The sequence below is a fragment of the Zeugodacus cucurbitae genome, chromosome 6 (genome assembly GCF_028554725.1).
Source record: "Zeugodacus cucurbitae isolate PBARC_wt_2022May chromosome 6, idZeuCucr1.2, whole genome shotgun sequence".
Taxonomy (NCBI): Eukaryota; Metazoa; Arthropoda; class Insecta; order Diptera; family Tephritidae; genus Zeugodacus; species Zeugodacus cucurbitae.
Genome location: NC_071671.1, coordinates 58236492 through 58263743, shown reverse-complemented (window position 1 = coordinate 58263743; position 27252 = coordinate 58236492). Strand labels below are relative to the sequence as shown.

The window sequence follows — 27252 nt, the reverse complement described above, 5'->3', positions numbered from 1 at the left end:
AACCAATTTCAATACCTTATCGTTGCTGCGTCAATTGTTTGCACCACTTTTCCAATTGTTGATATTCCTGTCAACTGAGAAGGCACACACCATATCCAGCAATAAGATTCAACATGCATCACTGCTTGTTGACAGTTTGGCAACTTCATAGCTTGTCATGTCATGTTTTTGGCACACAAGGAAACAATCGTCAGGACCAACAAATGTACACACATACATATGCAGGCACGTACTCCTCCAACTAAGCTATGGCAGCAACTGATTCCGTATGTGTGTAGACAAATACTAAAATTTCCGTTCAAACAGGAAATCGAAAGGTAAAACATTTGACAGCCAACTGGCGAGCAAATATCAGCCAGCAACTAACTTACTGACTAGATAAATAACTGCAGGTGTAGTTTGGGGGCAAAAGCAAAACAACACACAGAATACGTTAATATATGTATGTGTATGCTAAAGTGGTGGCAAATAAGAAAACAAACACTGTTGGGTCAGTTTCACATACCACCTTGTTATTTTAGGCTTTCGAAGTGTCAATGCTGCTTGATGGCAAACGGCAAGTTGCCACATCAGTTCGCATGACAAATGGGTCACTTGATTTAGATTGATGGATTGATTGAAATATATAGACTTCAAAGTCTTTGTAGGCTCCCTCGTTAATTTGATTTAGAAACAAAATCAAAAAAAAAAAGCGAAATTTATTTGATAATTTTTTTTTTCTAAAATTCATTGAGTTTGTGGAATTGAAAGACCTTTTTTGTAAAAGTGTTTAAGATTTTTATTTCCCAAAGCATAAAAATAAATTTTTTGATGCAGTTAGCATTTTGAGATTTTATATAACTAGTTACACACTAGTGTCAAATAGACCAGAAGCAGTTTTGTAGTATTTAGTTCTATTTTACGGATAGAATTAATCATAAAGGTGTTTTAAACTCATTTTACAAAAATAATATATTTTGAAACTAGTGACAAACTAGTTAAAATCGGACTAGTCTGTATATGCCAAAATTTATCATGCCTTATTTATTCGATTCTTCATATTTTTTCTCAATTCACTTAAAGAAAACCATTAAACAGTGTTAAACATCACGTTTAATTGCACAGGAAAATCAGTTTAAAAATTCAACTGGTTACTTACTAGTACAAAGAAGGCTTATCATAAAACAATTTGAAATGTTTTAAAAATAAGTCAGTTTATAAATAGTATAATGATTTGTAAAAAAAATAACTCAGATTTCCAAATAAATAATTTCCAACTGACTGGCAACATTAAGACTATACATAAACTAGTGAGAAATGAACCAGTCTGATTTTGTTATATGGAATTCTTTCCAAATATATCTTTTATTTCTAATTCCATGTATATTCTCTATAGGGCGCATATATAAAATTTCAGCAAATTGAAATCGACACAAAATGCGCTACTCTTAAAAACTAGATTAATCGCCAGAGCGCACCATTTCCATTCCACTCTCCAGTGGATGCAACCAAATGTACTGCCAATAAAATTCACTTACCTCTTCATAGATGAAATTATCAATTTCCTCCAGTGGTTTGCCGTACATATTCTCCGGAAACGGCTCGAATTTCTTTGGCAACACGTCGCCATCCTCGACAGTCGCCTTCGTCCGCGGATGGAAGCCATACTCACGCACCAATTGTATGTGACGATTCTCGTGTTTGATTTGCGATTTTTGTGTGTAGGCAACGACTTGATGTTTGGCAACTGGAAGATAGAACAAAAAAACAAGAAAGAATGCATGAAATAACATACGAAAATACGTTTAGACTCAATGCAGGGAGACAGATTGATATCGTATATATTTGTATATAAAAAATGTTGCCAAAACATTCCTGAAATGGTTGAAATGAAAACTTTTTAAATTTTTTGTTTGTGTAGCGTATGCGATTTGTTTATTTGTTTGTAGAGCAATTTGGCGGCCTCAAAACGGATATTGAAATAAACTCTGCTGAATTGAGGTCGAGCTAAGCTAGTGAGACGTAAAAAAATGTTATATGCTGTAGGCTGCAGCTGCTGCTGCAAAAAGGTGGATTTTCTATTTTGTCAATTTTTTTTTCACTCTACGCCGTTTATTGGTTTTAGTAGTTGCTTCCCGTTGTTGCTAACTCTGTTTGTGGTTGTTCTAATTTTACCATTGCTCACCCAGTTCATAAATAATCCAGTAAATGGCTTGAATGGTTTGCCGAAAATGATGTTATGGCCTGGGCATGATAGTCGGCAGCTGTGTCCAACTATTGCGGCGAGCGCCTTAATGGATGGACACTACCGACTGAAGCCGCTAAGGACTAGTGAAAGAGTAGAGTGATAGAAAATGAAAGGGAAATGCAATCAAAGATACAAAGTAAGACAAAATAGTGAGGGAAATAGTTCGTTCAGTTCGGTGTTATACTATTTTGTGCGAAATAATGTTGGGAAGAAAAATGGCTGCAAGAGTCTTAAACTTTAGCCAACATTTTTTTGTTCGTACTATACAAGTAAACTAAAGATACATTTATTCGAATGGCAAATTCATTCAGCAAAGAATTCAAAGTATTATACAATCTTTTTACTCTATTTATAATTAACTTATGGTATATAAAAAATAACCAAGCTGTGTAGTTTTTTATAGCTTCAACAAATCTTCACTCTTTTGTGAATTGCAACTCTATGAAACAGTTCGTTCTTTAAACTCTTTTGAAATTTTGAATTATTTGCTATATTTTATTTTGGTATAAGATTTAATTCGTAGAGTTTTTCAGGCGAATCCTAACATTGCTGAACCAAAAAGTTCGCTAGAGTGTTATAGCGTTTTTTGACAGACAAATTAATTGATCAATTAAAATTTTTGTTGAGAAACCCTTTTTTTTGCCTTTTACACTGCCGGCTACTCGATAACCGATCAGCTGTTATACATTTTGTTTTTGTTATTCATAAGAAGTTGGTAAGTCCCATCAGCTGAATAATATTTTTAGCAGCGACATCTACCGTAGCTTTTTTTATAAAAAAATTCAGCCAATCGCAGACAGGGAACGTATATCGTCTTTGTGGCAGAGTTGCATTTAATTTTCAAGCCGGTAGATTTTCTTTTGCATGGTAAATCGATCTTCATCAGCGTTTTAATCGAGCAGACGTCGGTTAATTGATCAATTAGCTCCTGTCTAAAAACGCTATAACATAATTAAATACCAATATAAAGCAAGCCTATTAGTTTAGACCGAGTTAAAGTATAAAAATATTGATTTTCCTGCAAGGAGGAGTTTTAAAATCTAAATTTTTTTAATGAGAACGTTCATAAGTGAGTCTATATTGAGATGCGCTTTCCTCCAATGCTTGTATGCGGTTAATTTGGTCAGGAATTGTAAGGAAAGCTTGCTAATTGGTTCATTTAAAGGCCTACATGGGTTTCAAAACTCCAAAAGTTTGAACAAAGTATTTAATTATTTATATAAAAAATATTTGAAATAGATCGCATGAACGCGAGGTATCGCTTATCAAATTTGTAAACTGTATCTCAGGCTACTTTAATTAATTAGGTACCGCAATTTTAAATAAAATAATACTTTATTAAAAACAAAACTGACAAAGACACATTAAAATCTGAAAGGGATATGGGTATCCTTTACAAATATAATATTTACCTTTATCGATTACTTTATTGAACGATAATTTATTTTGGAGATCAGAAATGTTAGGTTAGTTTGAGTTGGATTACTTGGTATGTATTAAATCATATATCCACTGACAATGAATACATTTTTTCAATCAACACTGTGCTATACATTCAAATAGCTTACACCTACAAACATACAAACAGATAAAAAAGCAGATAAACCCACTTATCCTTTTTTCGCAGATTTTTTTGCGGTATTTTTTGCGGCCGCTTTCAATTTATTTGTATTGAGTACATACAAACTCATATGCCTGTGCACTTTTAGGCACTTTGGGTTGCTATTTCAGCCATTTGTGGTTTCGTTTCACTCTGTCAGAGTGTTTCGCTTTCAAAGCCTTTTTCACCGCAAAACCATACGGCAATGTATGAATGTAGCGGGGGATGACAGAGGAAATAAAGCATAAAAATAAATAGTATAATGCAATACTTTCGCTCGAAATGAATTTTATTATCATTTTTATTGTACAACGCTGGCGCTTCAGCCAAATTACTTACACGCCATTTGAAACTTGAGGCCAGAAATTATGGTCATATATTATTTGGTAGGATCATAGAATGCTTGATTGGTTTCATTTCAAGTACTTGCTGCGCATTTCTCTTTTTTCGGTTGTTTCTGCCATGTCGTTGTCCTTGATTGGTATGCCCTTTGGAGATACGTTATCACGAAAACGATCACATTACACTTATGATTTAAATAATGGGCAAATGACCTGAAATTTATGTGGTGGTCATCGGTCGGTCTAACGTCGAATTCGTTACGAGTGCAATTGAGCTGATAAAGGTAGTTCAAATTATTTGGAGATGAAGTGTCGGTATTGGTATTTGGTGAGTGTTGATTTTTGGTGAATCTCTCTTTACTGCTTTTAGTTAAGTCCGGTGTTTGATAGCTCTCATCTCCGAGTAATTTATTGTATTTGCTTGGAAGTGGTTGGCAATTATTTGCCAATTTATTTATTATTGTCTTTAAACATCTGCCTCATTGATATCAATTACGTATAACCCTAAAGGTAGGCAACGATTTGGCTCAGTTATAATAAAAGACTAAATCAGGGGAGACCCTGATAAAATGCAATATTCTTTCTAATATAATTTTTATATTATTCTAAATCTCATTTCATAAAGAACTATCTTTTATAGTCTAAGTGTGTTTCTCTATGGGGGAAACTGCCTTACAGCCTCACCTTAATCTTATCTTCTTTATTTTCATCCACAAATTTTCTAATTTTCTTTTCTTTTTTTCTTTCAGACGAACTCCTCTCGAAACGTTTTTCCCAGTGCTGCCTAAAACAAAAAAAAAATAATACAAATTTCACACCTATTTCCCGCCCATCTTCAACATCAAACCGATAATGGCACCAGCCAGCACCGCACTGCGCTTGCCAAAGCCATCAGACTTCGAGGGCAGTGTACATCACACTTCCGCACACGATGACTACACCTCCGCCCAAGCACAACTGAATCAAATCTATGCCGGCGCAATCTCAGGCGCCTTAACACGTACGATCACGCAGCCGTTCGACGTCTTGAAGATACGCTTCCAGCTGCAGGTGGAACCGTTGTCCAAGCACAAACAGAGCAAGTACAACTCATTGTGGCAGGCAAGTAAGTTGATCTATCACGAGGAGGGTTTGCGTGGCCTCTTCAAGGGGCACAATGCCGGTCAATTTATGAGTGTCGTCTACAGTGTTGGGCAGTTTTGGTCTTACGAACAGATACGCGCCATAATGCGTGACTCACCCTTCATGTCGACACACCCGAATACGATGAACTTTTTGGCTGGCGGTTTTGCTGGCTGTGTGGCGACCATTTTCTCCATTCCCTTCGATGTGATACGCACACGCATCGTGGCACAAGATCCCGGACAGGGCTATCGTAATATGTTGCATGCGGTGCCGATGATTTGGCGCACCGAAGGCATACGCGGCTACTTTCGCGGTCTGCAACCGACGCTGGTGCAGATTGTGCCGTTGGTGGGCTTCAACTTTATGTTCTACAAGAAGTTCAACGAGATGCTGGTGCACACACCGTTGGCGCGCAACGAGCTGCTGCCCACCTGGGTGCTGCTGTGCACAGGTGGTGCGGCCGGTGTCGCCTCCAAGGCGGTCGTTTATCCGCTGGACTTCATCAAGAAACGCTTGCAGGTGCAGGGCTTCGAACAGCATCGCACGAAATTCGGACGCACACAGCGCTGCAAGGGTGTTTTCCATTGCATAGAGTTGACGATGAAAGAGGAGGGTGTGCGCGGCTTCTACAAGGGCATGTATCCGACGCTGATCAAATCCGGTTTGATGACCGCCTTCTACTTCACCATCTATGACCGTTGCAAAATGATACTCTACCATTACTATAATCTCGGTGAGGGACGTACACCACCACCAGCCAAGTCGTAGGTGAGCTGCGTGGAGCGATGGAAAAAGTGGACAGTTTTAACTCGTGTACACACACTGTTCGTATGGGATTGGAACGCGGCTCGACTGAGGTGTGCGGAATTTAGGTTTGGCTTAATCACCGCCAACGCCGGTGCGCACACCTTTACTTATATTTACCTCATTATATACTCTAAGAGCGTAGCATATAGATTGTGATAGCGTTTAAGAGACAAAAACAAATCACTGCTTATATAGTAAATATATTACTTACTCTCTTCTACTTAACTGCTTTATTAAATATTTATACTAGACTTGATGTGGCACTGCACGGTGTTGATGATAACGTTTTGAAAACGCTCAAAAGCACTAAATTTAATTGTGAAGACATGCATTAAGCATTATTAAGCTAAAACTAAAAAATATTTACTCTCTTTCTCATACTCTCTTTCTTTCTCTAATACCAATTATAACTTGTACTGCTCGCATAATATAGTTTGATTTCTATTGATCTGACAAAAAGATACCCACCAATATCTTATTTAGCACATACTATTTGTAAGCAGAAATGTACTATGCTCGATGTTGTTGTAATTTATGCCTAAATGCATCTCCATTTAAACTTATACTTAACTTATAACAATCGGGTATCTTAATGATCTTCAAAAAACAGTGAGAGGAGGTGACAGAATTCATTATGCTTACAACGCATTTCCGTACATTCGCATGCGAGTTTAACTGATTTGCTCAATTTAAGCATCGATAGTTAATTATAATATATTTTTTTTAATTCCTATATTATTTTATTTATTAAAGAAGACAAGTAATTAAGCGAATTATTTTTAAGACAATTTAATCTGTCTAAGATTTCACAATAAATAAAATGCTTGCTGACTGTTTGGTAATAATTTGCGTTTAGTTTGCTGAAGAAAATAAGAATATTTAAATAAATAAAAATAAAGAAAAATATGTTTTAATTATTTAAAATAAAAATTAAAAAAAAAAATTATTAAAAAAATATTTATTAAAACTAAAAAAGTAAAATTACGAAATAAGTTGCGCTTGTATGAAATACAATATCAGAATAAAAAATATAATATCCAAATGGCAGAAAATAATTAAAATAAAATTTGTTGCAAAAACAATAATAATAATGTAAATAAAAAATTAATGATAAAAAATAAATTATTGAAAATAAAAAAAAATATTAAAAACAAAAAAAAAATATTAAAAACAAAAAAAATATATAATAAAAAAATAAAATTACAAAATACATAAGTTATGCTGAAATGAAATAAAACGTCAAATTATATCGAAAATGTAATATCGAAATTAAAATTATTTTTATTTAATTTGCTAAAACAACAAAAAAATAATACAAACAAAAATATAATAATAAAAAAAAAGTAAAATTTTATTAACTGACTATTTGATAAAATCATACCAAATTTGGTTAGATAAATATAAAAAACAAGATTAAAAAAATCAAAATTAAAAACAAAAATTATTGTTCATAAAAAATTGTATTCATTAAAAAATTATTTAAAAATGTATGAAATACAATAACAAAACATAAAATGTAATATCGAAATATTAAAAACAAATAAATAAAATTAAATTTGCTACAACAAGAAAAATTATAATACAAATAAAATTACATTTTATATTAAATTATGACAAATTCAAATAGCAAAGAAAAGTCATATCGACCCCCACTAAAAAAATCACACTACAATTTAACAGCGAACACACAGGGGCACATAAAGCACTCAGACCTAGCAATAGAAATCAACAAATTATGTGCGGCTACCAGTGAAAAAACTGCGACAACAGTGCAAATTTTTATTGAATTTTGTTGCTATCATTTCATCAGCTCCCGCAAAGTCACGATCTATAAAGAAGTTGGCACGAATACTTGTTTTTGTGTCACTCACAACAAGTGCTCGCAAACAAACAAACGCGTTTTTCATGTTCGCCTGGTAGAACAGTGACAAAATTAATTGAGTTGTTGTTGGTCGCTATTTTGTTTTTCGTTTTGCACTACATAGCTGGCTTCAGGTCGCCAAAAATGCATACATATATTTGTATTGTTCCTCAAATTTTAGTATTACAACAATACTTAACAGGAGATAAACAAATGTGAGACATAAGAAAATTGCAAATAGAATGCAATGTATTGTTTTTGCACTCAGGAATGTCAGGAAAATTGTCTTGTTGTCATTGTTTACAGTACAAAGTTGAATATTAGGAACGTGTTCCTTGTTTTTGTTATTCTCTGATCTGTTGATCTTGTTGTGTTGTTTTTTTTTACTTTACAGCGACTTCTGCTGCATTTTGGGCGCCTGGTAGCTCAATGTTGGGAATGAGGCTACCAGGCACTATGCAGAATTTTCCGAAACGTTTTTTTCTTTTTTTTTTTGCTTGAAAATGTGATTTCTTCTTTGCTTAGGATTTCATTAAGTAACAGGCGCTCAGAAATAATAAGTGGGCCCCCTACAACTATATGGAATTATTACTTTGTTGATATATGCTGTGTTTTGTTGTTTCGTTAAAATATAATATTAGGAACAACAAAGAGCCTTTGCGCAGCGAAATGTATTACAGAGACGACAACAAATTGAAGGCATAGTTTTGTTTTTGCAAACAAAAATTTCAGGAATGTTGTTATGATGCCATATGTACAAAGTTGAATATATGAAACGAGTCCTTGTTTTTGTTCAACTCTGATCTGCTGATCTTGTTGTTTTGCTTTTTTACTTTACAGCGAGTTTCTGCTGCATTTTGTGCGGCAAGTAGTTCAGTGACAGAATACGTAAAATTTGTTATTCTTTTTTACACTGCAAACTAGGTTTAAGTACTAGCCGCTCATGCACGAAAAGAAGATGACCCAAAAGTAAAATATTTACTCCACTAATTTTGTTGTTCTTTAAAAATTGTTGTTCCTAAACCAAATAAAAATAAATTCCTTATTATTTTTGGTGGCCAGCAATATATCAGTGGAATGTCATATATTTGTTTTTATTTTTATATTTATTCCATTTTGTTGTTCCTTAAAAAAGTAAGATTACAACACTAAATAAAGTAGAATATATTGTTGTAGTATTTTCCGCAAAATTGAGGAATGTAAGGCTTGATACGAATATTTGTTTTGTTACGCAGAAAACATTTTCGTCTTGCACTTCTTCATGCTCGCCTGGTAAGTGAATAATCAAATGCATACATTTTTATAACGATCACTGCTTTGCGAAACTTTTGCAAAATTTACTTGATCGCCCTTCTTTCTCTTTGTGCGTCCACATTGTGGGTAACAGGTGCTCATAAAATATAGAACAATGATTTTAAAAGTGAATTTTGTTGTTCCTTAAACAACTGATCAGCTGAATCAATTACAGAAAGACCAACAAATAAAAGACATTGCATTGTTTTTGCACTTAGGAATGTCAGGAATGTGTTACGTTGCCATAGGTACAAAGCTGACTATTTGAAACGAGTCCTTGTTTTTGTTTTCTCTGATCTTGTTGTGTTATTTACTTTACTTTACAGCGACCTTGAATGCAGTGCTTTGTTATTGCACTCAGGAATGTCAGGAACGTTATTATGTTGTCATTTGTATAAAGTTGAATATTAGGAACGTGTTCTTGTTTTTGTTCAACTCTAATCTGCTGATCTTGTTGTATTATTTATTTTTGTTGAAAGCGACCTTCTGCTGCATTTTGCGCGCCGGGTAGTTCAGTGGCTGTCCGAAGCAAATTTTCAGCACTCTATGTATACACAATTGGTGGTGGGGGTGGTTGTGAGCAAAATACAAATTTACAAATTTACAAATGCAACAGGCGCTCATGAAAAGGCGATCAGCGACAAAAACAAAATAGAATTACTTCGACATATTTGTTGTCCTCTAAAGTGGAGTATTGTTATAGTACAAGAACAAGAGTACCTGCATATTGGTGCAGAATAATATCAGAATGCGAAACAGAAGATTATAAAATACCAACAAATAGAATGCAGTGCATTGTTGTTGCACTCAGGAATGTCAGGAATGTTGTTATGATGCCATTAGTGCAAAGCTGAATATTTGCAACCTTGTCCTTGTTTTTGTTTTGCTTTGAGTGTAGATTTTGTTGTCTTATTTATTTTGGTGTACAGCGATCTTCTGCTGCATTTTGCGCGCCTGGTAGTTCAGTGACCAAACGCATACATTTTTATAACGATCACAGATTTGCGAAACTTTTTTTTCCAAAATTTACTTGATCGCCCTTCTTTCTCTGTTTGTGCGTCCACATTGTGGGTAACAGGTGCTCATAAAATATAGAACAATGATTTTGCAAGTGCATTTTGTTGTTCCCAAAACCATTGTTCAGCTGATCGAATTACAGAAACGACAACAAATAATAGACAGTGCATTGTTTTTGTACTCAGGAATGTCAGGAATGTGTTACGTTGCCATAGGTACAAAGCAGACTATTTGAAACGAGTCCTTGTTTTTGTTTTCTCTGACCTTGTTGTGTTGTTTACTTTACAGCGACCTTGAATGCAGTGTATTGTTTTTGCACTCAAGAATGTCAGGAACGTTATTATGTTGTCATTTGTACAAAGTTGAATATTAGGAACGTGTTCTTGTTTTTGTTCAACTCTAATCTGCTGATCTTGTTGTTTTGTATATTTTACTTTACAGCGACCTTCTGCTGCATTTTGGGCGCCCGGTAGCTCAATAATGGGAATGAGGCTGTGCAGAATTTTCCGAAATGTTTTTTCTTTTCTTTTTTTTTGTTTGAAAATGTGATTTCTTGTTTGCATAGGATTTCATTAAGTAACAGGAGCTCAGAAATAATAAGTGGACCCCCTACAACTATATGGAATTCTTACTTTGTTGTCATATTCTGTGTTTTGTTGTTTCGCTAAAATATAATATTAGGAACAACAAAAAGCCTTGGCGCAGCGAAATGAATTACAGAAACGACAACAAATTGAAGGCATAGTTTTGTTTTTGCAAGCAAGAATTTCAGGAATGTTGCTATAATGCCATATGTACAAAGTTGAATATATGGAACGTATTCTTGTTTTTGTTCAACTCTGATCTGCTGAACTTGTTGTTTTGCTTATTTTACTTTACAGTGACCTTCTCCTGCATGGTAGGTCAGTGACAGAATTCGTAAAATTTGTTCTTCATTTTACACTAAAAAATAAGTTTAAGTACTAGGCGCTCATGTACGAAAGAAGGTGACCTAAAAGTAAAATATTTGCTCCACTAATTTTGTTGTTCCTACACCAAATAAATAAATTCCTTATTATTGTTGGTGGCCAGCAATATATCAGTGGAATGTCATATATTTGTTTTTATTTTTGGATTTATTCCTTTTTGTTGTTCCTTAAAAATGTAAGTTTACAACACCAAATAAGGTAGAATATTGTTGTTGTAGTATTTTAGGCAAAATTGAGGAATGTCAGGAGTGGAACGAATATGTGTTTTTGTTACGCGGAAAATGCTGTCACCTTACATTTTTTCATGCTCGCCTGGTAGTTCAGTGACCAAATGCATACATTTTTACGATGATCGCTGCTTTGTGAAACTTTTTTTTTGCAAAATTTACTTGATCGCCCTTCTTTCTGTTTGTGTGTCCACATTGTGGGTAACAGGTGCTCATAAAATATAGAACAATAATTGTACAAGTGCATTTTGTTGCTCCTTAAACCACTGATCAGCTGAATCAATTACAGAAAGACCAACAAATAAAAGACATTGCATTGTTTTTGTACTCAGGAATGTCAGGAATGTGTTACGTTGCCATAGGTACAAAGCTGACTATTTGAAACGAGTCCTTGTTTTTGTTTTCTCTGATCTTGTTGTGTTGTTTACTTTACTTTACAGCGACCTTGAATGCAGTGCTTTGTTATTGCACTCAAGAATGTCAGGAATGTTGTTATGTTTCCAAAGGTAAAAAGTTGAATATTAGGAACGTGTTCTTGTTTTTGTTTGCCTCTGATCTGCTGATCTTGTCGTTTTGCATATTTTACTTTACAGCGACCTTCTGCTGCATTTTGGGCGCCTGGTAGCTCAATAATGGGAATGAGGCTATGCAGAATTTTCCAAAATGTTTTTTCTTTTTTTTTTTTGTTTGAAAATGTGATTTCTTCTTTGCATAGGATTTCATTAAGTAACAGGCGCTCAGAAATAATAAGTGGACCACCTACAACTATATGGAATTCTTACTTTGTTGTCATATTCTGTGTTTTGTTGTTTCGTTAAAATATAATATTAGGAACAACAAAGAGCCTTTGCGCAGCGAAATGAATTACAGAGACGACAACAAATTGAAGGCATAGTTTTGTTTTTGCAAACAAAAATTTCAGGAATGTTGTTATGATGCCAAATGTACAAAGTTGTTTTTGTTCAACTCTGATCTGCTGATCTTGTTGTTTTGCTTATTTTACTTTACAGCGACCTTCTGCTGCATTTTGTGCGGCAGGTAGTTCAGTGACCAAATGCATACATTTTTACAACGATCGCTGCTTTGTGAAACTATAGAACAATGATTTTGCAAGTGCATTTTGTTGTTCCTTAAACCACTGATCAGCTGAACCAATTACTGAAAGACCAACAAATAGAATAATATAGTTTTGTTTTTGCCCTAAGGAATGTCAGTAATGTTGTTTGATGCCATTAGTACAAAGCTGCATATTGGAAACGAGTCCTTGTTTTTGTTATTCTCTGATCTGCTGATATTGTTGTGTTGCTTTTTTTACTTTACAGCGACTTCTGCTGCATTTTGAGCGCCCGGTAGTTCAGTGGCTGTCCGAAGCAAATTTTCAGCACTCTATGTATACACAATTGGTGGTGGGGGTGATTGTGAGCAAAATACAAATTTACAAATGCAACAGGCGCTCATGAAAAGGCGATCAGCGACAAAAACCAAATAGAATTACTTCGACATATTTGTTGTCCTCTAAAGTGGAGTATTGTTATAGTACAAGAACAAAAAGACTTGCATATTTGTGTGGAATAAAATGAGAATGCGAAACCCAAAATACTATGAAATTATTGTTGTGTACTCGAAGCTTGGATTTATTGGTGTAATTCATTGAATGGGCAAGCATAATATTTGTTGGTTGGGACGCGGAGTTGTTATTTTTCATTTGTTCATATGTATGGAACACTAACAACAAGATAATGTAAATTAGTGTAGCTGTCTAGCTATGCTGTGTTATGAGCGCCTGGTGCATATTTTGTGCATAACTAGCACCAGTTTTTTTTTCGCCTGATTGATCATTCTCAGCAGGGTTGCCAATAGGTACAGCGAGATTTTTTTTTTAACTACTTACGGTGTGACTTTACTGGAGTTGTTCGCGGAAACTAATATTTCGGAATTGATGGAGCGATTTTATTGATTTAAAATCACGCGCCTTAGCATATAGAAGAGCAAATATGAAGAACGATTTAAATGGAAACAAGCTAGGTTATGATTTACTTATTATTAATTTTATTTGAATTTTTAGCTTTTTGTAATAATTTATTGTTTTTAATAATTTAGCTTTTTATATTAAAATATTTTTTACGATAATTGTATATACATGTTTTATTTCATTTTATTTGACGATTTTTATGATATTACATAAAATTATTCAATTTCAGATTTTAGGTTATGATCACAATCTGTTTTTTTTTTACAAAATATTTGTTGAAAGATGTCTAAAATACAAGTTATTCTACTTAATAATTTATATTTACCGAGCGTTACTATTGAAGATTTAACTTAAAATAAGTGAGATTTGGGGTTAAATTTTGACCAAAGTCTAATTGGTTATTTAATCTAGTGCATTCAATTTATAATAAGTTTAAAAGAAGTTAATATTTCATTATTTGGTTGTGATCTTCCGAAATTTTAAGATATATTAATTCATATTTATAAAACTCGTCAACCAGCAAATTTAGCAATCATCAGCTGATAGAAGCAACAGGCTGTTTCCGGAATTCAATCGGTAAAGATGCTTTTTCATAATTTCTTGAACATTTCCAGTTGTGTTGAGCCTTTTGATGTGAACCAATGAGTTTAGGGACTTACGCAGTCTCTGAACAATTGTTCGGTCTCATGAGATGCTTTCCATGTCAGTATTATAAGCTGTGATTTCACATTAAATATCGAGCAAGCTATCAACTGCTTTGGATCAGATTGGTTTCTGACCTGCTGTCCTTATGCGTTTGAATTGAAATATTTACTATAAATGTAGGTAACATTTTCTCTTTGAGAAGAACTAATTGTACTCTGCCAGTTAGTGCTCAGCCTCAAGAGAGTGCATACAATTTATATCAAAGAAAGCAAATAATAAATACTTGCCTACATTTAGGCGTGTAAGCATAAATGATTTTTTATGAGGTCGAGATCAGAAATAGAAGAATGAAACGAAAGAAAGAAATTTTTAAATAAGGAAGATCTGAAAAGAAAAATAAAAAATTAAATTAAAATGGTGAAATTATATTGCAAAATTTAATGCATAAAAATAACAACAATAAAAAAGTAAAATAATAATAAAATATTCTCAGAATAAATATCTATAGCTTTGCTAATGCATTGCATTTCCAACGGGAAAATATTGTGTGACTGTCTGTTTGCGCACATTTATTTATTTGCAGCAACACGCAAATGCCATTTTTCCATATTCATTTAAATGCAAAACACAATTTTCTTTGACAGTTGATGAATTTTCACCCACAAGCGGGCAGTGGACATTTACGCCTCGCGCCATCTACTTGCTGTCATCCGTAGTCGACAGTCGTTGCTCGGCGTTGCACGCATTTTCGTTTCGCTTGTGCACACATTGACACAGAATTCGCAATTCGACAGTTTGCTCATTCGAATTTATTGAGTTATTCATAAATTTGCGCTTCCTCTTCTCCAGAGAGATTTATGTGTTTACCACCCCACATCCCTAGGTACACACAAGCGATACATCTCAGGCAGTGTCTTCATCGGCTTTTGTGTCGTTCGAATTTTGCATGAAGTTATTTTGAGTGATGACAGCGTCGTCGATGCTTGTTGAATGCTGAGCCATTGAGTTATTGTGCTCGCACTGGGTATGATGGTGATGTCACTCTCTTCCTCCCTCTCCAGCTGTTCAGCTCAGACTTTCCTCATTGTTGTGCGTCCATCGCTCTTGCCAATTGTTGTAGCAACAGTTGCGTTGCTTGTGCCGTTTATATTGACAGCTCAGGTTCGTCGCCAATTTAATGGGTTTTATAAGATGTCGAAATGGCAACAAAAAATGAAAATGAAATGATTGACTACCTTTCCACCAATCGCTTTAGTTGCTCTGCATCACCATGGCTTCTTGTGTCTCTCCATCTTCTTAAGTATGAGGCAATATTTTACGCTCCATACTATTTTTGTTGATTTGTTGTTGCTGCTTTTCTTTATCCTTCATATTTATTATCGCACTTCTGACGTCCTCAATTCCATTTGAGCATTTCATGCCTTGTTTGCTTGCTTGCTCTTGTTTCGTCTTTGCTTTGTGTGTTGGCGCACTTAAGTGAGTACTTGGCGATTATGATCACTTAACTGAAGCATGCTTAATTGTGGCTCCACTACGGAAATGTTGGATGTGTGGCAGAGATGTTACTGCCGACTTCGGAGGCATTTAAATCAATAATACATGACTGCTAAAGTTATGAGAGGATAAAAATTCTTATAAAATTTTTCGATCTAAGATTTTGATTGCTCTGTTTTCATTATTCAATTGTGATTAACAGATATCTTTTGTCTTATAATTCATGAATATTCATCCAAAATTCTGAAAAATTCTTTGAAATCCTGAATCTCAAGTAATATTTCGGAAGCCGACGTTTGATAAGTTAATCCCTCCTTCTCCCAAAACTTTAACTAATTTTTGATAGTTACATGAGGTAGTTAGTGTAAATCTCAAACTAATCTCTAGCTAAGTTAAAGAACTAAACTAGAACTCTATTGGAGAATTATGTTTTTTTTTTTTGTTCGAAGACAGTTTCTTGACTGGTTCTTACCTTTACTTCTTTAATATTCGATGATAGTGAAATAATGCAATGTTATTTCGCCTCAAGAGCACCCTAATTCACCTTAAAACTAGTTTAGTAATCACCGTTTTTTTTTTAAGAATTCGTTCCAACCGCACTGAGTGCAATACACTAAAGGTTGACATTAGGAATTGATCATAGCACCCTAATAAATTATAGGGTTTATCGAGTCTGCTGTAAAATTGATTGTATCTTTCTTCATCGAACTTTTTTTATCAAATCTTGAAAGAAAATGAACGAAATTCAGTATCTGTTTGACAACTTCAAATCAGCTCTTTAGCACTCAATCGAACACACAAAGTAAACTGATGTGATAGATATCACGAGCTTACACTGTGAGGTATTATTATAGCTTGTGTCTAATCTAGACTACTTAGTGGTAACAGGGGATCGTGTCGAATTATTAAACGTGGGAAATACGAAATATCTCACTTCATTAAATATATAGTCGCCGTATAGTCTTATACGTCTGGAAGTTATAGATGGGTTCCTCTAGCATGGTAGGAAAATAAACAACTATAAAACATCGTTTTCCTTCGAACAAAAATAATATTTTATATATTATTCAATATGTAGGATGTGGAACCAAACGTTTTAAATTTATGGAATTCAATTTTAAATAGACTGGATATAGCAGAGAAGAAGGGGGTCATAAAGTTTACACGAAATACACAAAGAAAAAATTTTGGAAATTTTGAATTACGATTCTATAACCAAAGACGGTGGCTAACCTTTAAGCGAACTTTCTAAGAACATTGTGGGTTCTTCAACCAACATTTTCTACAACTGACCTCAAATCTTCTGGAAATATTCACTGCCTCCTTACTTGTGAAAAGGTCGGTTATAATAGACATATGTAGACCCGTTGAAGATATTCTCACTAGGAAGCGAAGGTAAGAGGGAGAAAGCTATTTATTAGGTAATCACTTTTTTATTTTTTTTTGAAATCCTATGGATATCAATTATTAAGTTCTACCACATTTTTTTCACCACCTTACATATTATATAACCATTTTTCTCTCTAAGTAGCATATCTCACTTCATACACCCCAGCGACCACTTGAAGTTGTACTTGAACTTGATGGCGCTACTATTGTTGGCGCCGAGAGGCTGGCGTAAAAGCAAAGTCCGAGTTCAAGAAAAAAAATTGCAGCGCAAAAAAAACAAACAACTGACAAAATGACAAATTCTCTTTCACTTTAGTAAGAATAATGTTGCACAGACATTGAAGTGGACAAAAACATGAATCGAATTCAATTGTTGACGCCAGATTTGGCAATCGAACAAAAACTCAAATGCAAACATTTTTAAATGCAGGGTATGCAACAAAAACAAGCGAATAATGCGAACGGCAGAAAGTAAGTAAATAAAGTGGCCGAACTAAAGATGTTGAATGGAATGCAAATAATGCGAACACAGTTACAGTTAGTTTTCAATCGCATTCTCTCGCAATTTAGCTCGATTTATTTGTGTGTGTGGCAATCAGCATTGCATTGGTCACGAATTTCGTCAGCTTGATGAACATGATTTATCTGCATTTAATTTGAACGGGGGTTGGAGCTGCGGCGGCGGCAAATTGCAAAAGTGAAAAATTGTGGCAAAAAGCATGGAAGCATAGGAATACCATCAAGAAGTCGTAGATCGGTAATTTGCAAATGATAGGCAAGTAAATTAGGCGTAAAAACGGATGGGCTTATGGTCAAGTGGTTACCGGGAGAGAAAGGTTTATTTGCATTTAAAGACTAGTGGGTCATCACAAAAAGTTAATGAATTTTGAAAAATTATGGATTAGGTTAAGTTCTGGAACACTCGTATTGATGAGTATAAAAGTCCTTTATGAAAAGTCCAGAATATCACCGAAGAGTGGGCATTGAATTTAAATTCGTACTGATTCAGATTTTAGAGTATAGTGTTTAACAGGTTTTAGGGGTGGCTTAAACATTTTATGACTACACATATTGCCAAACACATAAAGAGAAACCTATTTTCAACTCAGACGAATCCCGGGATTCGGCACCCCATATATGGTCAAAGACATGACAACCAAGACTCAGAAAGTGACAGTTTAAAAATATTTTGGAGTACGGGTATTATTGGCAAAAATTTATTTGAAAATTAGGTTGCAATATACATTTTCAGACAATTTTGAGTACAACGAAGCTAGCGAAAGAAATTTTGATGATTGAAAATTGCAATGTTGGAACTGAACGGCGTTTTGTTTAAAAATAATCTTCCACAAAATACAAGTCGACTTTATCGTGCCAACTTCGGTAAAAGGGTTATAAGCTACCGATGTGATGTCAGTCGAATATATTAGGTTGGCAAATATCTCACTTTCGCTTTTTTGCTCTTTATTCAATGCTTAATAAAAAGTGTTACAGTGATCGGATTTAGTTCAAATATGCGCCGTTTCGTTCGATAATCTGTTTCTATCTAGACGCCAACTTCATAATACCCCCTCGTAGAAGCTCACCTCATTATTTGCGAAGAACTCGGACAGCCACTTTTCACAAGCCTCTTTTGAGTTCAACTTTACACCACCAAGGGCGTTCGCCATGGACAGGAACAGGTGGTATATTGTGGATGCGATAAAACCTCCCATCCGAGCTACCGTAGCTTCTGACGAGTCATCAACGAAGTGTGTGGTCTGGCGTTGTCCTAGTGGAATACTACACCCTTCCTGTTGGCCAATTCTGGACGTTTCTGGTCGATCGCCTGCTTCATGCGGTCCAGTTGTTCGCAGTAGAATTAAGCGTCTGACCATATGGGAGCAGCTCATAGTGGATAATTCCCTTCCAATCCCACCAAACCCACAGCAAAACCTTCCTGGCCGTCCATCCCGGCTTGGATTTTATCGTATGCAGATGGTTTAAAATGGTTTGGTGACTAACTCCCATCTCCTGGACGATGTCACGAGATGCCGGTCTAACTCGATGTTTTCCTTGAGTTGATCGGTATTCGTTGTCACAGATCTTTCGCCGGCTGACTTATCCATGGTGTTCTTTTGACCCGCTCTGAATCGTCGAAACCATCCTTTCGCAGTTCGAGGTGATAGAGTACCATCCCCCAAAACACCATTAATCTCACGGAACGTTTCTCTAGCGGATTTGAATTTAACGAAGGAAAACTTTAAAAGCGCGAATTCGTCTATAACTGTTGAACGCAATATCCAAGGTCAAGTCCTTTCAAAGATGTACATATAATACTGTCAGACGCGAGCTCTGTAGCACTTTATGTATGTATATTTTCCTACCTGATATTAAAAACTACGATTTTACGTCTTTCGACTCTTTGAAGGGTTCCTAATAATCAAATAATCATTTAAGTATCCGTAAGACTTAGTTAAATAAAGTATCTATCTTCTGCAGTCGATTCAATGGGGTTCACTGAGGGTTTAAGGGTTCAAAATATCTTCAAAGGAAAATTTAGTTTCATATAAACCAGAAATACATTCAGTTATACGGAGGCAACTAAATATTGAAGACTCTTAATTTTATTGAGAAATCTTTTTTTTTATATTATTTACAGCATATACTTCTACCTCCTAAAACAACATCACGACTAGTGCCAGTAAAATACAAAAGTCAAGTGAAATATTCCCACTAACTGTAAAAAATTTGCATAACTAAAGTCACAGCGTGAAAGTGGGTTTGCGGCATAAAAGGCATATAACCTTCAAAGGAAAGCATATTATTAATATGCAGATTTCAAAATTGATTCCAACTCATATGTTGCATGTAAGCGCATATGGCACACACATGACGAATGTGGACGGACAGAGAAATATATGCATACGTTTTAAATTTGCGTTTGGTGCACTCATAATATTGCCTTATACTCGTATGACTGCATTGCGGGCATGAGAGAGAGAGAGCGACATGAATACAATTCACATATAGACATGTTTCAGAGTCTTGGGCAAGTTTTAGTAGATGGGGAGCATTTGAAAGTTAAAGAAAAGTATTGGTTATCGATTAAAGTGACGGTTTAACAAACATAGTGAGCTTTAACTCACTAACAACTCGTCAAATGTTGTTTTCTAACTGGTCCCTGACTGATTTATCATCATAGGCTGTGGGTGGTTGCAAAATGTTGGTCTCAATAAAGTCATGGTTTTTTGTTGGAACTATTGATCACATAGGCGATTGATTTCGACATCGAGAATCAAAAAATCGCGAAATATATGTCCGTAGCTCTAACTAGAGATGACAATATAGGTTAAGAACTCAATTTTTGTCCTGAATAAAGCAGTCAAAGACATGTTGACTTTCACAGCTATATCTGTAGGAAATTTTAGAATTGGCAGCTGTTTTGAAAGCTCCTTTTATAGAAAATTCTAATACTAAAGCAGACACTCTATAGAACATAATTATTCATAAAAAAATTATAAAAATTCTTCCTCCTCTTTCACAAGGTAGCCTGTTATATATGCCATAAACCCCTCTAACCTCAACACCACTGCATGACGGCAAATTTATATGTATGATGCTCCGCTGTCTTTTGCTGTCAGCAGCGCGCACATGCTATCTTCAATATCGCTGACATTCACATGAGTGGCGTCGGAAGCGCACTGTCAGCGCGTCCCAATGCAGCGGTGAAGCATTTAAAATGCCAAACGGAAACGGAAGTGGCTTACATATGCAAGCAATCTTCACAGTGCGCTACTTGCCTGTTTTTTTTCTTTATTGCTGTGCATTAATATTTCTTTTATATTTTTACAGTCGTTCACTTCTTCTTCTCTCTCGTTTTTTTCTGTGTACTCTATTTAAGTGCATATCAGATTCAATTGCTTGCGGGAAACTTGTGTGCATGTCAGCAAATGGCAATGCAATATACTCACTACACCATATTTGTATTGCAATACAATCACATGTGTATTGTAATAAAAACAATATTGTATTTTATTAATATGGCCGCTGTCATATTTAAAGCCATGTAAATACTCACAGCATTCATATATGTACCATGTAGCACGAAGGCACATACGAATTTACACGCGAAAAGTCATACAATCGCATGGGGACCTCACTGCGGGCGTGTTTGGCATTGAAAGCTATATAGTTTATAGTCAACTACACTTCCGACCATTTCACTATTTTGCTGTGTTTGTGTTGACATATCATAGCTGAAGTATCAACGGCGTATTTTCAACAACCGAATTTCAATGCCAATTGTTGGTTCGGTGAGGCGCGCGTGTTGAAGAGTTGGATGGTGAAAAAAAATTTATTTTTTTAACTGTGATAGTCCGCATTTAGTTTTTAAAAAAATTGTGCTGGTTAAAAAGTTCTCCGAAAATTACTGTAATGGATCTAAATAGTCCAAAGTGAAACTCATCTCTGAGGTGGATGAATAGGAGTAAGGCACACACAGGCACACAGTTTTGCGACTTTCCATATATAATAAAGGGTTTCAGTTTAGAAGACTTTCCATATATAATAAAGGGTGTGTCATATCTAAAGCACTATGTAACCATTGAATAACTTTGACAATAATTTTTATTCGTAGGAATTGGTTTTGGAAACCTCAGTTCAGTACTACACTAGCAAATCGCTCTGTAAAACAATACCGCGAAATAGTGACTTTTAAAATCAAAAATAGTTTTTGAAACAAATAGTATTTTCTGACCTATTCATACCGTCTGGGGACAAAATAAATACATTTTTTCATATTTAGTTTACTAAAAGTACCTTCGAGCTCCAGGAAATGGCATGACATGACCAAAACGTGACGTTAAAACCAAAAATGTGTCATATCTTTTTCAACAAAATGAAAGAGTTGAAATGCGTGAAAAACCTTTGAATGTTACTGTTTTCAATCAGAGAACTCTCCAGTTTAGCCAATCAAACTATTCAGTTCAAGTTCTCTGAACGTCTGTTTTCAAAAAGAGTTGACATCATTGATTGACCAGTCAGATCTTCAGATTTGACTTCCCTGAAACCCTTTTAATGGTTTTATTTAAAATGCGAGACGTACGTCAGCAATCCCAGAATCATTCAGGAGTTTAAGATAAGCCGTTTTGTTGTATCGTGGCTACAATGTCCGAACTGGACGAAAAATAAATGGAAAAGGCATCAAATAGTGGTCACTTTGCTGAGACCAATGAATTGGATCGCTTGTTCTATGTTGTATCCAAAAAAATATAGTAAATCAATTGTAAAGAGCCAACTTCTATAGATTATATTTTTTCAAAGCCAATTAGCAACATCAACGAAATTGCACACCCTGTAAAATTAAATCCACAATTTTATTTTAGCAATTCCCATTGATATGTGAGGATAAAATTTAGACTTTTTAACCAATTTAAGCTGGTAATATTTCTTATTCAGAAATTGCGAAAGGCGTTCTGACCAACCAAAGAAATTAGCTATCGAGTTTAATTAAATCTGCTTTTAACAAAAATTTAACACAACTTTAATTAAGTGTTAACAAGTTTTTAAACCTTTGGCATGAAATTTAAAGTTGTTCAAAATAATTTCATTAAATTTTAAAACATTTATAAATATAATTGACATATATAAACATACATATTTACAGCCATATGCATGAATTACACAAACATTTTTGCTAAATTTCATTTCGACGATGTATGCATATGTATGTCCATACATATATATATCCACATTTGTACCCATAAATATGTGTCTGGTACTTGTGGAATTGCGTGCAAATGCAATTTAATATTTTCGCTCATTTTTACAGTGTTACACATGTCAAGGTTTCGTGCCGCATGGAGCACATCAACAGAGCCAACAAAAAAGGCAAGTATGTCTATAACAAAAACATATGCATACTTGTATACCGTTAGCGAGTAAAGTAAAGTCATATGGAAAATTGTGAATAGCAAAGTGTCAGCGAGGGACAAAATTATGACAGATGGGAGCATAGAAAAAAGGAAATTACAATGTAAACGAGCATGAAATTTCAATAATAATTGTCATAGTGAAGGCAGATGTAGAGGATATATGTACAAATGTTTGGATATATTAACGAGTATATAAATATGTGATTTCCGACAGATATTTCATTAATTTCATATAAAAAAGTGTTGCTTCGATGCTTTAGAGACGAAACTCGTAGTATGTGCGAAAATAATATTGCAGGGGTTAGATCCACTAGCCTGGAATTGTCAAAAAAAAATCGATACTTTTTTTGTCGATTTAAAGTACACTATACGGCCCCAAAGCCATTATTCAATTGGTATAATAGTGAACAAATCCTTGTCCAATAATTTTTTAATCATCAGCTCGGCAGTAAGAAATCTCTCTTTTTGGGTTTCACTTAAAAAATATATATTTTTTTTATTTTTCATATATAATTCCACAGCGTATAGAAAATTGCCCTACAAGTCGAACCGAGTTCGTTTTGGAGATACACCCTTATCAAGTTGCGCAATCCAGGGCTTGTGACTCAAAACTGTCGGTTGTTAAGATGAATCTACCCAAATCTTAATGCAAGTTTTAGACAGATCTTCAAGACTCAATTTATAGGGACTTGGATGAAGAATTTTTAAACTTCTGCTCAAGCTTTTTCTTATAATCGAACTGGTTCATACTGTAAAGCGAAAGTTTCCACACAAAGTTTTTGAGTACTTTTCCGACCAGTTGAGCCTTTTGCTTATATTGAACATAAGGACTTCTTTTAAACATTTTTTACCCTAATCAATGACAAAACTATAAACTCAGTTAGAGATTCCAATAGAAAATCGTAACATTTTAAAGGCTGATTGACCTTTTCCCTTTATAAAATTTTCAAAAAGTAAACAGTTAAACTCGAGAAAAGCATATCCAGCCTAATTGTATGCTACACATAGTGACACGGCCTATTATGTCATTTAAAGAAATCTTAATTTAAATTTTTTGGTATTCTACGAACAAAAATTTGTACCGAGAATAATCTTAAATTAAATAAAAAATATATATGTATTTATATATTCGAAATCATGTGTTGAGTTCCTGAGTTAGCACTAAAGCAGCATTTTAGGCGCCATACAGGTATGTAAGCACTCGCATAAGCACCACCAGCATATGCCAGAGAGAACTTCAGCGAATTTATTATGTGGCATGTCGTACTTTCATTTCCTTCGCATAAACAAAATGAGTGAGTTAAAATACCCATTCACGTGGTGTGTTTGTGACTGTGGATTTATGTATACATTATACTCCGTTTTATGTACAGCTGGAGTCGTCCTTAACCCAAATGGCATCTTTGTGCCCACTCAACTGCCATCACTTCCGCTGTCGCTACTGTTGCTGTTGCCTGCTGCTGTATTTTAATTTCTCATTAGACCAAAAAGCCAAGAAGACCAGCGGAGTGAGCATAGCATAGCAGTGCTTTTGGTTATTTTCTTCATTGCATTTATTTTATATTCACCAGCACACTTCCGTTGGTGCGCAACTGCTCCCCTCGTCTACTTAAAGGAGCAAAGCTCCGTGGCGAAATTATGTATTCGCTGCTGCGTGTGGCGAAATTGCAGTTGAGGAAGCCGTTATTGGCTTACATTTACGTTTGTTTTGTTGTTTTCGTTGTTGCTGTCTTACGCTAGTTCTTTCTAAACCATTCTTCTTTCACTGTGTTTGCTTGACTGTATCGCAATCACTATTTAGAGACTATGTAGCTTTCTTAGCTCTATGTCGGTATGTATGTCGGTGTGAGTGTGTAGTAGTGTGAGAACTACTAAATATTTTATTTTAACTACTCGTGCAGAAACATCAAAGTCGCAACGCGAAATAATGTAATACATTATAGGGAGCTGTTGTGTAACCTCGTCATTCAAAACTTGTTTGATTGTGCCAGTGAAGCGAGGTATTAGTGAACTTACGATATACGATGTATGCAAACAGTCTGCGGGAAAATTTAAATCAACGGACGATTTTTTGCTTTTTGCTTGTTTTTGCGTACTTTTGGATCAAATAGTTCATGGAAGCTTCAAAAATCTTGTGAAAGTTGTACAAAGCTTATGAAAGCGCTAAAAAACTTGTGAAAGCTCTTCACAACTTTGAAAAGCTCTTCTGTATATTTAAGTTTAAAAAAACTATCCAACTCGTTGTAACACTACAAATTCTAAGAAGTCTTAATTTTTCTTTTTGAGATCATGTGAATATGTTTTCTTAATATCCGATATTCGTTCAGATTCTTTCAGTGATGTCCGAGTCACAACCATACCTAAACCATAATGCAGACAGGAGTGTAAATTTGTCAATATATGGGCTTAACATTCCCCAAAATGTTTATATACATTATGATTGTCTCCCAAAAATCCTTCCTACGCTGTTTATTTTTGGAATGATATGAAATATATTCTCTTCTAATAAAAGTCCCTTCTCTTCTAATAAAAGTCTTTTATTTCTTCCGATATACTGTACTTGAATTTCAAATAATCACACAACCTCCAACTTCCATATTCTCTCTTCTCTTCCATATTCTACTTGTCTTGGTGAACGAGTAGGACTGCACTGTTCCTTCTTCATTTCACGCCGCGAAAATGTAATATCGTAATTCTGTCTGGTAAATACAAATCTCTGCATTTCGGTTTACTTTTATATTCTTATTTTTGCTTAAAGATCGAACGCTTTCTTTGATATTCTGCTTAATTTTGTTTCTTTCATTTTATTCTGTTGTCTTATTCTTTCGCCTTTCATGAAATGCGAGTGAAAGACACCGAACTTTCTCCGCTGACTTCAGTTATTCTATATAAGTATGTATATATGTATACATGATTACACGAGTGGATTACAAGAAAGTAGGTCAGTTTGTATGCTGTATTAATATTGTTTATTGCATTAAATTCGGTGAAAGCTTAAAAATTATATGAAAATAAGAAATGAGCTAATGTAAGAAAATGAGTTTTGGGTTACAGCGACGAAGACTGAAATATTTTCGTAAGAAATAGTATTAACATTAAGGACACTGGTTTTAAAGGGTTTTTCAAAAGGAATGTTACAAAAGTAGACCGATAGGGACAGCAAACGACGCTGCATTTCCCCGCCTTTTTGACTTTTCTCTGCAGTAGCCATTTGAAATTATTAAAATTTGCTACCGAAATTCTGAGTCAGTGGCATCAACTTTAAGAGCGTCCAATTTATGGTCGTCATAATCGTCCTGTCAGATCAACAATGAGCGTCTGGTTGAAATATTTGATTCTATAGGCACAGTACAAAATGTTCCCGTTGCAGTGAAGCAAAGCAGTGCCCATAGTATTGAGCATATTGCTGCCGCTAGCGGATCAATTGAGGAAGACCAAAATTAGTCTCTCACATGTCGTTCTCAAGCGTTGGGCATCTCTGTGATTTCGTACATGATCAAATTGACGAGAGAACTGAAGCTGCTCGTGAATTAGGCTGAGCAACAACCTGAAAATGATCCGGATTTTCATCGAAAAGTCTTCTTCAGAGATGAGGCTCATTTCTGGGTGTATGTTTTCGTCAATAAGTAAAATATGCGTTATTGGTCAGTTAGCAATGCAGACGTACTCAATGAATCACCATTGCATCCCGAAAAAATTACGGTTTGGTGCGGTTTAATGGCCGGCGGCGTCATTAGGCCGTACTTCTTCCGCGATGATCATGACCGGCACGTTAATGATATGGACTTGGACAATATGTGGTTCCAACAGGACGGCGCCACAAGCCATACAGCGAATGTCAAAATCGATTTATTGAAAACCAAATTGGGCGAACGTGTTACCTCATTAAATGGCCCAGTCAATTGGCCGCCTCGGCGATGCGATTTAAGGCCGTTATACTACTTCATGTGGGACTACGTCAAGTCTATAGCCTATACCAACAAGCCAGCGTCGATTGATGAACTTCATACGAATGTCGAACGTAAAATTGCAGCAGTATCGACCGATTTATGCTTGAAAACCGTCGAAAGTTGGGTTCAGCGTCTGGACTTCTGCAAACGTGCCCGTGGTGCCCATGCAAAAATAAATCGAGTTCCATACATAATGGCATCGAATGTACTTTCACAGAAATAATTGGTAATGTAATTTAAAGCTACATACATACATATATATTTACAATCATATTTACACATATGTATATCGGAACATAACAGTAACTACAGCAGTTCCGGCGTGTAAGTATCGAATTAATTGGCCTTGGTGATAGAGTTCATTTGCTTCCATAAACTCACTCATGCATAGACATACATATGTATGTATGTATATATACAT

At 35.1% G+C, this 27252-nt stretch overlaps 3 protein-coding genes across 4 annotated transcripts in view; 2 read left to right on the top strand and 1 right to left on the bottom strand.

Moving 5' to 3' along the window:
• The window catches only part of LOC105217177 (mitochondrial thiamine pyrophosphate carrier), a 115745-nt gene extending 109035 nt beyond the window's left edge, over positions 1 to 6710 (top strand). For both annotated transcript variants that reach the window (XM_054234134.1, XM_054234133.1), the window contains exon 3: positions 4918 to 6710. In XM_054234134.1, coding sequence (XP_054090109.1) covers positions 5021 to 6061 — 1041 coding nt within the window. In that variant the 5' untranslated portion in view covers positions 4918 to 5020 and the 3' untranslated portion in view covers positions 6062 to 6710. The remainder of the gene's footprint in view (positions 1 to 4917) is intronic.
• LOC128922696 (uncharacterized) overlaps positions 1 to 27252 on the top strand; it is a 217850-nt gene that overhangs the window by 14512 nt on the left and 176086 nt on the right. The gene's annotated exons all lie outside the window — the stretch shown is intronic.
• Positions 1 to 27252, bottom strand: part of LOC105218909 (sodium channel protein 60E) — a 265193-nt gene that overhangs the window by 143050 nt on the left and 94891 nt on the right. Inside the window, exon 4 of the mRNA XM_054234121.1 lies at positions 1518 to 1726. Within this exon, the coding sequence (XP_054090096.1) occupies positions 1518 to 1726 (209 nt within the window). The remainder of the gene's footprint in view (positions 1 to 1517; positions 1727 to 27252) is intronic.